This window comes from Mixophyes fleayi, chromosome 9 (genome assembly GCF_038048845.1).
Source record: "Mixophyes fleayi isolate aMixFle1 chromosome 9, aMixFle1.hap1, whole genome shotgun sequence".
In the NCBI taxonomy this organism is placed as follows: Eukaryota; Metazoa; Chordata; class Amphibia; order Anura; family Limnodynastidae; genus Mixophyes; species Mixophyes fleayi.
In genome coordinates this window covers 113540832-113554912 of record NC_134410.1, presented here as the reverse complement: position 1 = coordinate 113554912, position 14081 = coordinate 113540832, and the positions used below count along the sequence as shown (strand labels likewise).

The window sequence follows — 14081 nt, the reverse complement described above, 5'->3', positions numbered from 1 at the left end:
AGTGAGGTTAAAAGGGTGGTTGAGGAATGAGGAATATTATAAGCTTGTCTGAAGAGGTGGGTTTTCAGAGAACGCTTGAACGTTTGTAGACCAGAGGAGAGTCTTATTGTGCGAGGGAGAGAATTCCATAGAGTGGGTGCCGCCCGAAAAAAGTCCTGTAACCGGGAATGGGAGGATGTAATGAGTGTGGATGAGAGACGCAGATCTCGTGCAGAACGGAGTTGGGAGATATTTTGAGACAAGAGAAGAGATGTATGTTGGTGCAGCTTTGTTGATGGCCTTGTAGGTTAGTAAGAGTATTTTATAGTGGATTCGGTAGAAAACAGGCAACCAGTGTAGAGACATACAGAGTGATTCAACAGAGGAATAGCGATTTGCAAGGAAAATCAGTCGCAGCATGCAGAATAGAATGTAGGGGTTTGAGTCTGGTTTGGGGAAGACCAGTAAGAAGGGAATTGCAATAGTCAATGCGGGAGATAATAAGTGCATGAATTAAGGTTTTTGCAGTGTCTTTCGTGAGAGATGTGTGAATTCTGGAAATGTGTTTTAGATGTATTTAACATACATTCTGCTGCAGCAATTTATAATTCCTATGTGGAGACCCAATTTCATCATGGGTCCCTTACCTCACACCTGGAGATGGTTCCAGGGTAAAGACCCCCCACCATTCTGGTAATGGTGCGAATTTCATTTTTAAAACCACTTTTTAACTGTTCTAAACAATGTCATGATTGGAAAATATTCTATATATATATATATTGTAATAAGAATTGCTAAGATAATATATATGTGTTAATTCATATGATCTCCCTGTACATTGTCACATGCAACCCACGGATACATCATCTTCATCAATATCATAATACCATCACCACCTGTGTCTGTCATGTCTGTGTCCTGTATCAGAACGGATGGCATGTTGGGGAGGTAGGTAATTGAGCTACACCCGTTAAACTACATCATATATGTTGCAGTCGTGGCTTTAGAAGCACTTCTTTTCCTTAGAGATTTTGGAAAGGAAATATGTAGAAATGTATGCCATAATATTCCTGCCACGCACTTACCCAAACCTTTGTAAAAGTGTAAAAAGATAAAGAAACCTTGGTAATGTTTAGTTAGATAAGAGGCTTTCTTTTTTTTTGGTGTTTATCAATAAATCTCTGATCTGTTTAACTCACTCCTCATTCTTCTCCTATTACTCGGAGATTAGCGCTAGTGGGAGGCTGTACTGAAGGCAAACAGGAATCCACAGGAATAGGAATGATGGTTGCCAGAATAGTGTCATGATGAGCTCTGCAGCGCTACACTGTTTTTATTGTGTAGATAAAGAGAAAAAGACCACACAAATTTGTTTACAATGCTCAGTGCATTACATTATACGTAAATGCACCTAATTATCCGTCTCGGACATATATAAGCGGGTACTGCTATGTTGCGCTTTTGGGAATAATCACTGTAAAATCCGTCACGTGTCTATTTTTGCGGCACTGTGGGTTTGTGGTAGTAAAAACATTATCTCGAATCCTGGCTACTTCCACTTAAGCACCTCTTCATTAACCTTTACGATTTTTCTTTTAAAATATTGGTCTTAAAGTTATCATGAGTTTAAAGTTTTGGTAGGTGCAACTCGAGGCGTCTAGACCACATTTAACAAAGAACACTCTGATCTGCCCCATCCGCAGACACTGCCATCTTGATACACCAATTCACGAGAGCATTTCTGTAGACATATAGAAGCAGATGGGCATGTGCGCTGTGGGGACATTTTTTGCACGCTTGTAAACGAGTTTTATTGTTCTGTCTAATGAACATAAATAAAAACAGAAGTATTGAGGTTAGAATACCTTAAAGAAATCATGCCACCTGCAAAGTGTATTGTAGCCAGGGCTGTGCAGTTACTATGATTATGTGTACAGCATTGTACCCATTTGCACACACTTTGTAATGTGGGATTTGCACTTGGGAACGTACGGGTCATTACGGGTCTTTATTTGTGCAAATGCTCCAATTTGTCCTTCAATAACCTTTCAAGGTCATTGTAATCGCCCCATGTAAAAGGAGATTTGACCACTTTTGTGGGTCCACTTGAAAATGCGCATGATGGACACAGTACTAATGTCACTTCAAAGTGCAACTTACTACAAAAAATGCATTTCCTTTATTCTGTATTCTCAAAATGTGTTTAATGAATTGGTTGGAAACATGGTTCTAATTACTATACAGTATGTGGGTATTGTTTGCGTAATAGATACTAAACATTTAGTATTGGGAAAAGTTCAATACGTTAAATTCAAAACAATTTCCCTGGTACTTTTAAAGGTCCCATGCTGCTTTACTTTGTACTCCGACCTCCAGGCCAGGTGGGTGTCGATGTTCTTGCGTTCAGAGGGGAGGGGCATGTCCAGAAGGGAGGGGCATGTTCAGAGGGGAGGGGCATGTTCAGAGGGGAGGGACATTGACATCCACTCAGCCCGTATATAATAAGTGAACTGTTAGAGTGGAAAGCGGCATTGGGGACCACAGCGGAATCTGTGGGACGACGCATGCAAGATAAGTGTGATTGCGTTTTAATTAAACGCATTGAACATCCACCCAATACTTTTTTCTTTTATTAGGTTTTTTTTTGGAATTCTTCTTTGTGTTGTATGAGAAATATCTATCGCCTGGTACTGGAGTAATCAGGGTTATCCCGTGATGATGCTGATCTGTACCTAGGCATTGAGCCACGTGGCCTTATCATTTTCATCTCATTTTCATATACAAAAAAAATATTCTGCTAAATAAATGAGAAATGTTAAAACCTCTTTATATCAGGATTACTTATTTTCTTTCAAAATTAATACTTATTATGTTTATGAAGCTCTAGATTGTGGATCTCTATATAAATATAACTAACACTTCTATATATTGCTTATTGCTCTTGTCTCTGTACTCGTCCAATTAGCACTATATTATATCCTTACAATGTCCTCTCTGCTCCGCCTCTCTTCTCTGATCGATGGCCTCTGCTCCACCCTGCACCCCGCTCCACGCTGCTCCCCCAGAGCTCAGAAGACAGCTCCAGGATCTCCATCACTTTCTTCCGTCTCTTCCGTGTGATGCGCTTGGTGAAACTGCTCAGTAAAGGAGAAGGTATAAGAACCCTTCTGTGGACATTCATCAAGTCCTTTCAGGTAGGTGGGTTGGAAAGGGATCCAATAGGAAGCCATCTGCTTGTTTAATCAGCTGTTTTATATAATGACATATGTAAATCATCATGTTAGATAGGTCTTGTGGTAGACAGAGTATTACTAGCCCTTAAATCTATCTCGTTTATATAGGGGGTTTGATTTAACCACATTATTCCAGTTTTCACCCTATTATCAGAGTTTCCTGGTTGTTCTAGGTCAGGTTTCTCTAGATAACGTACAATTAAGCCTCTCGTTTAATTGTGTCGCAGTGCTCGTCACAGTAGGTTGGGTACTATTTATCAACGCTGAATGTTGACAGGTTCAGTGTGTCTATGTGGTGAAAGTGGAGACATTGTGACTGTCAGCAGGTAGTAAAGTTGACAGTCACAATGTCGACATTTAAACGGCAATACAGTCGCCGGACCCGCCAGCACTGCACAGTAATAATACAGTAAAATAAATAAAATAAAATGTCAACACATAAATAAAACAGAAAACCATATGTTCCCCCCCCCCCCCCTCACAAACAGCTTAACTCTAGTGCTGCCAGACTAAGCTGGCACTTGCAAAATCGGGGGGACAAATAGACTAGGGCCCCCCCCCATTTTACTAGTGCCGCAGTGTGGGGTTCCCCAGGCTGGTCAGCACATGGCTGGATTCCCTAGAGGCATGGAGTCCGCAAAAAACCCCAAATAATACCAGGTCTTTGCTTGTTAAAATAAAGATAAAAACATGTAGAACGACGCTAACTAGTTCTTCTCATGAAGACCTCCCGCCGCATAATGAGAGAATTACAGCCGCTAGGACTATTTATAACATGGGGCTTACCCACGACCTCAGCGCTGAGGTCATAGGAAATCCCCATGAATCAATAGCACTAGCGTTCATAATCACGCTAGTCCTACTGGTGGGGGCATTGCCGTTTGAATGCAGACATCATCACCGTCAACTTTACTAGCTGTCGACTGTCACAATGTCGTCATTTTAACCATGTAGACACACTGAACCTGACGACAGTTTGGCTGACGACCGGTTCAGTGTCGACGAATTGACTACAGCCCGTCACAGTGACCGTAGGAGGAGGTACTCGGTGTGTATATCAGCAGTTATTTACTTCCTCCTTTCTGGGTTTTCAGAGGTTTCTAAATATCATGTTCTGAATAATTGACCTTGTATCTGTCCTTTATCTTACTAGGCGCCATCTGTAACACATATATCCTGATGAAAGTATAAAAGCGATTTTCCTTGTGCATCTGTCAGCTTAGGGCTAGGTAGGAAGTTGTATGTGTCTATCTAAGTCTCCCTCTGTGTTTTCTCCTCCAGGCTTTGCCATATGTTGCTCTTCTTATAGCAATGATATTTTTTATCTATGCTGTCATTGGTATGCAGGTGAGTCAGACGTTGTTGTATTGTGGGAGACTTAGAACTTTCCATTTACACGCTGTTCCTTTCTCCGACCTCTGTTATGTTCTTGTGTGCAGACATTTGGGAAAATCGCCCTGCAGGATGGGACTCAAATCAACCGGAATAACAACTTTCAAACCTTCCCCCAGGCTGTGCTGCTGCTATTCAGGTACTGGTGGCCCGGCTGTGTGATGGTAACAAGACCACAACATCATCATCATCTATTTATATAGCGCCACTAATTCTGCAGCGCTGTACAGAGAACTCACTCACATCAGTCCCTGCCCCATTGGAACTTACAGTCTAAATTCCCTAAAATACACACACACACACCTAAGCCTGACCTATACCTGTTAACCACCTGCTTCAAACATTCGTTGAGACATTTTTATACTCTGAGGAATATAAATTGGGTTAAAAATATGTAAGACTTTAAATATGTATATATATATATATAGTTTTAGAAGTCCTATTTCTTATCAATATGTTTGGGTGCAGATACATTGAATACATGACATTTAACCTCTGTGTATACAAACCTCTTGTCTTTACCAATAAATATAATCACAATCCATCACTGCACTGCATAGACCAGATGGTAAACACAGTTTAAGTGAACGGTTAAATAGTGATGTGTTGGTTAATATAGCAAATGTTTTCTTGTACTAACTGGACACTAGACCAGTGTTGGCTAACCTGTGACACTCCAGGTCTTGTGAAACTACAAGTCCCAGCATACCCTTCCAGCAATAAGCTAGTATATATTGGCAAAGCATGCTGGGAATTGTAGTTTCACAACACCTGGGGTAAATGTATCAAGCTGAGAGTTTTCCGGCGGGTTTGAAAAACCAATCAGATTCTAGCTATCATTTATTTAGTACATTCTACAAAATGACAACTAGAATCTGATTGGTTGCTCTAGGCAACATCTCCACTTTTCAAACCCGCCGGAAAACTCTCAGCTTGATACATTTCCACCCCTGGAGTGTCACAGGTTAGCCAACACTGCACTAGACGAACTCTAAAGGTAACATTTGGGACCATCCAGCTGCTAGTGAGAGAGCGGGGAGGTATAGAGGAAGCCAGGCCAAGAGAGCGAAGCTTATACTGACAGCTTAGCTCAGAAACCGAGAAGTCCGGCTATCATCCATGTTATATTACCTGTTACCATGTTAAGTGTTAGATACACAATGCTAGTCCAGAGAAGTAAAAAAGCTATTGTAGCACCAGGCAACATGTTGTCTTTAATTGTATTCCTAATTGGCTTAATTATGTTTGATGGGCAAATATAGTACACAAGCCCTGCTCAGCTTGTGTTTGTAAAACAGATTGGAAATTCTGAAGCCAAAAATAAATTTTTAATGGAGGAGAGTACCAATTGGTAGACGCTGCACTTCTGGCTGTTACGATTGCAGCATTTGGCAGAGTTCCCAGGTTCCAGCTCCCCTGGGTCAATCTAGATGTTATATTTGGTATATTGTGATAATACAGCATAGGAAATGAATATCAGTACTTGATGTGAGTAGAACCTAAGGGAGCCAAAGCAGTTTACAGGAAGGACCCGGAGGAAGTGCCGATTAGCAGTAGCCGTCCACGCTGGAACGTAGCTGTTAGGTAAGTAGTATTAAACAAAATGGTAAAACATTGGAGGGTGGAAGTTAGGATGAACACACCAGCCTAAAAAGGCAGCAAGACAGTCGGACTGGGTTTTAAATACGGGGATTCAACCTTATATAAACAGTATAAGACGCCCAGTGTGACTCACAGAATTCTCTTGCTCATAGATGTGCCACAGGGGAGGCCTGGCAGGAGATTATGTTGGCCAGTTTGCCAGGCAAAAGATGCGACATTGAGTCTGACTTTGCCCCAGAGGAAGAGTTTACCTGTGGGAGCAACTTCGCCATTGTGTATTTTATCAGCTTTTTCATGCTTTGCGCCTTCCTGGTAAGTAAAGCAAACTAGTCATATGCTTCTATAGTGAAATTCAATTGAAATTTGAATTGAAAAAGAGGGAATGCTGCCCCCACACGTTAAAAATTGTGTTTGCGAGATTTTAGGGGAGTAAAGGGGAGTTTTAACGCGGTCATGTATAACACAAAAAAAAGGTTTTGAATACATTTCCATACATTAGTTTGCATTACACATTGATAATATCTACCTTACAGTACTTTCTTTAGCATATTTTTTTATTGAACTATTTTTTACCATACAATCATCTATACCATGTCAAAACACATTACTGCATTCATATTTGTACCAAAAACATACATAAATATAATTAATTAGTGACTTTATTTTAAAAAAAATTGTATTTCAATATTTTTTCACAAGAAAATCAACTTACACAAGTTAGGCATTAGTGATAAACATAAGTTTCACTTTTTTTTCAACATTATTAGATGATTTCAAATAATCTGAGGTTTTTTATTTTTAACACACCCCAAGGAGGTGCGAGATAAAACAGCATATTGGCCTGTTTAACGCACCACGTTAAAAAACAATTGAATATCTTTTAACGCGGCGTCCTCTCGCACACCCTATACTTTTAATAGACCTTCTATTGGAGCGCAAGAGGACCGTTTCATGAAAAAAACCAGAGTTAAAAATGGAATTGAATTGCAGGTAAAGTTAACACGCTCGAAAATTATAAAAAAAACAGCGTTAAAATGACTTAACACGCTAAGAAAAAGCAACTCGATGACAATTGAATACCCCCCTTTGCGACTAATTGAATCCCACCCCCTTTGCCTAAGATCTTTGCTACTTTTATATGTCCGTATTCAACTAGAAGCAGATCTGAGGTAACGGATGTGGGTATGATCTGCCTACTCAGCACTTGCGCTCGAGCTTGGCACAATCTTACTGTACATTGACTACGCACAATAGAGCACGTATCAGCATTTATGTTCCTTAATGAATCAGGCCCGAGTGTGCTAATTTATATTTGTGCATCGCATTTGACAGTGATTGAAATATGAGGTTTTCTGAGGTAAAAGTATGTATATATCTCAGCGCCATTCTCTTGAGTTATTTCTGAGGCATGATATTTCCACTGCGATGTATTAGGTGACTCAATTTCCATCTAATATAAACTGGGCCCAGCCTGAAGCATTTGAGGCCCTGTTTTGTATTCAAAGCACAAATATATAAAATATGTAAGAATTCATCTCCATTTTAACTAGTTCCACAGAGGTTTAGCTCAATACTGCAGAACAGACTTTTCACCTAATATGTGTAGAATATATTTGTTTTTAAAAGTTTATTAGCACTAATATCTGTATTTTAATTGATTACTTAGTATTGTGGTGATTGATATAGTTTTTTCACTTTAGATCATCAACTTGTTTGTGGCCGTCATTATGGATAATTTTGATTATCTTACAAGGGATTGGTCCATTTTAGGACCCCATCATTTGGATGAGTTTAAGAGAATCTGGTCTGAGTATGACCCAGAAGCAAAGTAAGTATTAAAACCCATATTACCACCACAGGACCAAACCACAATCATTGCTATTATAATACCAAAAATCACCAGAAGCACTTCATTTAAGCAATCATACAGTGAAGTAGAGAATTGCTGAAAAATAGCTGCTGAATTGGTGGAATACTGCAGATGAAGTGATGGAAGAGAGCAGAAATAGTGGAAGAGGGTAGATGAAGTATGGAACAGAATTGTTGAAAGATAGCCGGTGTAGTGATGGAAGATAGCAGGTGTAGTGATGGAAGAAAGCAGGTGAAGTGATAGAAGAGAGCAGGTGTAGTGATAGAAGAGAGCAGGTGTAGTGATAGAAGAGAGCAGGTGTAGTGATAGAAGAGAGCAGGTGTAGTGATGGAAGAGAGCAGGTGTAGTGATGGAAGAGAGCAGGTGTAGTGATGGAAGAGAGCAGGTGTAGTGATGGAAGAGAGCAGGTGTAGTGATAGAAGGGAGCAGGTGAAGTGATGGAAGAGAGCAGGTGTAGTGATGGAAGAGAGCAGGTGTAGTGATGGAAGAGAGCAGGTGTAGTGATGGAAGAGAGCAGGTGTAGTGATGGAAGGGAGCAGGTGTAGTGATGGAAGAGAGCAGGTGTAGTGATGGAAGAGAGCAGGTGTAGTGATGGAAGAGAGCAGGTGTAGTGATAGAAGGGAGCAGGTGTAGTGATGGAAGAGAGCAGGTGTAGTGATAGAAGGGAGCAGGTGAAGTGATGGAAGAGAGCAGGTGTAGTGATGGAAGATAGCAGGTGTAGTGATGGAAGATAGCAGGTGTAGTGATGGAAGAGAGCAGGTGTAGTGATGGAAGAGAGCAGGTGTAGTGATGGAAGAGAGCAGGTGTAGTGATGGAAGAGAGCAGGTGTAGTGATGGAAGAGAGCAGGTGTAGTGATGGAAGAGAGCAGGTGAAGTGATGGAAGAGAGCAGGTGTAGTGATAGAAGAGAGCAGGTGTAGTGATAGAAGAGAGCAGGTGTAGTGATAGAAGAGAGCAGGTGTAGTGATGGAAGAGAGCAGGTGTAGTGATGGAAGAGAGCAGGTGTAGTGATGGAAGAGAGCAGGTGTAGTGATAGAAGAGAGCAGGTGTAGTGATAGAAGAGAGCAGGTGTAGTGATGAAAGAGAGTTGGTGAAGTGAAAAAGAGCAGGTGGAGTAGTGAAAGGGAGCAGGTGAAGTTGAAGAGAGCAGGTGAAGTGATGAAAGAGAACATGTGAAGTGGAATACTGCTGGTGAAGGGGCGAGAAGGAGCTAGTGGAAGAGAGGAAGTGAAGTGATGCCAGAGAGGTAATGAAATGGTGCAGTAGTGGGATATAGCTGGTGAACTGATGAATTATTGATAAAGTTCTGGAAACGGCTATAGTAGAGAGATTATGAATTGGTAGAATTGAGTAGGTGAAGATGAACCGGTAGATAAAGCTTATAAAGTGGTTTAAGAGAGCTGGTAAAAGGGTAGAAGTGAATATACAAATTAGTACAATAATAGTAGAATAGTTTCAGTAATGCACCTGCTCTCTTTCACAGCTTCACCTACTCTCTTTCACCACTTCTGCTCTCTTTCACTACTTCTGCTCTCTTCCACCGCATCACCAGCTCTCTTCCACCGCATCACCAGCTCTCTTCCACCGCATCACCAGCTCTCTTCCACCGTATCACCAGCTCTCTTCCACAGCATCACCAGCTCTCTTCCACCGCTTCACCTACTCTCTTCCACCGCTTCACCTGCTCTCTTCCACCACTTCACCCACTCTCTTCCACCGCTTCACCTGCTCTCTTCCACCGCTTCACCCACTCTCTTTCACCACTTCACCTACTCTCTTTCACCACTTCTGCCCTCTTTTTCACCACTTCACTCACTCTTTTCCACCGCTTCACCCACTCTCTTCCACCGCTTCACCCACTCTCATCCACCACTTCACCTACTCTTTCACCACTTCTCCTGCTCTCTTACAGGGCTCCACTGCAATCTTTCACTACTTCACCAGCTCTTTGCAACAATTCACCAGCTCTCTTCCATCACTACACCTGCTATCTTTCAACAAGCATATTCCATACTTCACCTGCTCTCTTCCATGACTTCACATTCTCTCTTCCATGACTTCACCTGCTCCCTTCCACCACTTCACCAGCTCTCTTTCAGCAATTATCTTCCATACTTCTCCTGCTCTCTTACAGGGCTCCACTGCAATCTTTCACTACTTCACCAGCTCTTTGCAACAATTCACCAGCTCTCTTCCATCACTACACCTGCTATCTTTCAACAAGCATATTCCATACTTCACCTGCTCTCTTCCATGACTTCACGTTCTCTCTTCCATGACTTCACCTGCTCCCTTCCATCACTTACCTGCTCTCTTGCATCACTTTACCTGCAGTATTCTACCACTTTCTCCAGCTCTCTTTCATCAATTATTTTCCATACATCATGTGCTCTCTTCCATCACTTCACCTGCTCGTTTCCACCACCCGCTCTCTTCCACCACTTCATCTGCTCTCTGACAAGCCTTCACCTGTTTTCTACCACCACTTTTCAGTCTCTTCCACCTCTGCTCTGGCTCTCTTCACAAGCATTGCTCCACCAAAACACAACAATTTTCTCATCCTTTAAGAAGTAAATGGGTCTTTGTCTTTTTTTCCAGGGGCCGTATTAAACATTTGGATGTGGTGACCTTATTGCGCCGTATCCAACCTCCCCTGGGATTTGGAAAACTATGTCCACACCGTGTGGCATGTAAGGTAAAGATACAGCAAATCAATGATTTTATTAGTAAATAAAGACACTGGCACAGTTGAATTTTTTTAAAAGCAATATACACTCCCCACTTCCCTCTTTATCATGTTTATTGTACACCTGTGTCCTATTGAATCTTCTTTTCTTCTTTCTTAAATTAATCCAGCATGAGAAAACTGCTCTGAAACTCCTCCCCATGGGCTATGATTAAACCTTAGTATAAATGAAGCACACACCCTTACTGTGAATCAGCAGCACTTGCACATCACTGATATGCCTTCTCCAGGTGTAGGGGATGGCAAGTACAGTTACACAGAACTCTAAATTCCACTCTGTTTTACTGTGCATGCACTATAAAACAAATCAGAATTGGACTTATGTTTAACTCTAAATAAGGCCATAAGGGTTTAAGAAGCTTCAAAACTGCAGGCACACTGTGTAAATACTGTTTTGTGATGCCATGTATTTATTTTTGTGTAATTAGCTGTTTATATGGGTAAGGAGATACATGAGCATGTCGTTGACTGCAGATTGCAACATTTAGCTCCTTCTTATGGAAAAAGCTGGGCAGTGTTGGATTGGGGTATGAAAGGCCCACCAGAGTGGGTGTGGCCAGCTGCCAGCTAGGTGTGACAAGCCACTAGAGGGGGTCTGGTCAGCCCCCAGAGGACATGGTTAGCACCACTGTGTAATATATAAATAAATGTAGTATATATACAGAGTGCACAGCCTGGGCCCCGCACCCTGATTTGGGACAAAGTCCTGACTGAGAGGAACAGTCACCCAAAATCTGGACTGCCCCACCAGAATAAGGACAGTTGGTAGACTCTCATGTTCTAACCTGGTCTTGCAGCTGTTTCTGCGGTGTCTTAAGCTCAGTTGCTGCTTGTCTGAATCCTGGAATGTTGGGGCCCTCTTTGAAAAAAGGATAGGTACATGAAATATGAAAAACCTAGCATTTAGTGTCTAGGACCCCATAACCAGCACCAATGTTAAATCAACAGCACCCACATTTAATAATTAGGTCTCCCACCCTGAAACCAGCCCAAACATTAATTTAATAGTGTTCGCATTTAGTTAATAAACCTATTCCCCTCCCTTATCAGCCCTGGCATTAAATAATTAGCATTCACATTCAATAAATTCCTCTCCTTCTCCCCAAACCCAGCCCCACATTGAATGATTAGCCCCCCTCTCCCCACACTTATCTTCTGCCGTCCTGTGCTGTAGATGCAGAGCCTTCTGTCCTCTTCTCTTGCTCGTTGCACATATGGGATGGGTCGCATGTCATGTGGTGTGCGCCCCAAGTGTGATGAAGTCAGCAGAGAAGAGAGGAGGAAAGGAGCAGAGGAACACATTGGAGATGGGGGGGCTTTCTCAATTTAGTGGCTGGCCACAGAACCTTTGTAGAATGACCAGACTTTTACACATCAGAGATGACAATAATTGGACGAAAGACTGTACACCAGGATGTCTTTTATCCAATCAGATGGCCTTTATATGGGGAAAACACATTTATAGCAGGAAAAAAAAATAATGTAAAATGAGACACATATAATGAAGACGGCCCAGATGACAGGAATGAGGATGGAACAAGCAGTATTTAGAAAAATGTAGATGTTGGAGTTAATGAAGGAGGGGTCCGAAAGAGATAATAGACTATGAAGTGATATATTTGCCTTTTCTTGCATATACATTCCCAACTGGGCCTTTAGTTTCCGACAGTGGTCTAGCAAGGTGTGTCTGTGCTGTAGGCCATGCACAATTTTAGTTGTTCATCTAGAGACTGTACAAAGAAGGGCAACTAAAATAGTGCATGGCCTACAGCACAAAACATACCCGGATAGACTAAAACATCTTAATATGTGTAGTTTGGAGCAGAGAAGGGAAAGGGGGGACATGATAGAAACTTTCAGATATATCAAGGGTTATAACAAGGTGCAGGAGGGAAACATTCTTCAAAAGAAGAGAAGTATTAGAACACAAGGACATGCACTGACACTGGGGGGGTGTAAGTACCATTTAACGATACTGACTTCCCTGACAACTACTACAACAACATGACAATTCCGAAGACTACTACCCCAACCTGCAATGAAAAAAAAACGACTTACCATGACACAGATGAAATGATGTGACGACCTGATGTTTTTCCGACTGAGGAAAATGACATCACGTCAAAACGCGACAACTCTTAAAGCGCTGATGGACGGACCCGTCTGCCAGTCATTATTTTACGGGTTAGGATTAGGGTTAGGACCTAACCATAACTCCTAACCCTAACCTTAACTCCTAACCCTAACCCTAACTCCTAACCCCTAAAATAATTCTTACATTGGATGAATGGCAGCCGGGTCCGTCCATCAGCGCTTTAAGAGGAGTCACGTTTTGATGTGAGGTAATTTTCCTCAGTCGGAAACACATCGGGTCGTCACATCACTTCCTCTGTGTCATGGTAAGTGGGGTTTTTTTTCAGGTCGGGGTAGTAGTCTTTGGAATTGCCATGTTGTTGTAGTCGCTGTCGGTATCGTTAAACTGACTACCACCGTGAAACTGGAGGGAAGTCTGAGGAAAAATTACCTCACAGAAAGGGTAGTGGATAAGAGGAACAGCCTCCCATCAGAGGTGGTAGAGGCTAATACAGTAGAGCAATTTAAACATGCTTGTGATAGACATAAGGATATCCTTACAAAGAACTAAGGATCAAGTAGGTTTTGAGGTTACCATAGGTTAAAGAATGGGCAGACTAAATGGGCCAAGCGGTTCTTATCTGCCGCCGAATTCCATGTTTCTGTGTTTCTATACAGTCACTTCCTCAAAGAGGAAAGTACAAAACTCAATGTTCTGTGCAGGGAAATTTGATTATATAAGACTTTCTCTGGCAGAATCTCTGTCAAAGGAACAGATCACACATGCTGTGTTAATAAACATATCAGAAATGAAAAAAATAAAGGAGAACATATATCGTACAGTTTGACAGCACATAATAACTGCACGGCCCATCTAGTCTGCCCATTTTTATTCTAAAAACCTCACACCCTATTTGATCCTTAGCCATCTATCCCAGGCATGTTTATATTTCCCCTATTTAGCATCTACCTCCTCTGTGGGAAGGTTATTCCACCTATCTACTACCCTTTCAGTAAGGGTAAAGTTTAGTGCATGTCCTCTTGTTGTAATACTTCTCTTCCCCTGTAGAATTTTATATACTGAATGCTTCTATCATATCACCTCTCTCTTCTCTGGTCCAAGCTATACGATTTTGACAGGACATTCCGATTCAAGGACCACAAAGGGGTGGGGCTTAACAGAACAG

At 41.7% G+C, this 14081-nt stretch overlaps 1 protein-coding gene across 2 annotated transcripts in view; it reads left to right on the top strand.

The window, feature by feature from the left end:
- Window positions 1-14081, top strand: part of CACNA1F (calcium voltage-gated channel subunit alpha1 F) — a 125636-nt gene that overhangs the window by 76216 nt on the left and 35339 nt on the right. The window contains exons 36-42 of one of the 2 annotated variants that reach the window (XM_075184998.1): window positions 907-927; window positions 3045-3173; window positions 4494-4559; window positions 4652-4743; window positions 6359-6518; window positions 7907-8034; window positions 10674-10770. In XM_075184998.1, coding sequence (XP_075041099.1) covers window positions 907-927; window positions 3045-3173; window positions 4494-4559; window positions 4652-4743; window positions 6359-6518; window positions 7907-8034; window positions 10674-10770 — 693 coding nt within the window. The remainder of the gene's footprint in view (window positions 1-906; window positions 928-3044; window positions 3174-4493; window positions 4560-4651; window positions 4744-6358; window positions 6519-7906; window positions 8035-10673; window positions 10771-14081) is intronic. The other variant, XM_075184999.1, reaches the window with a different exon arrangement.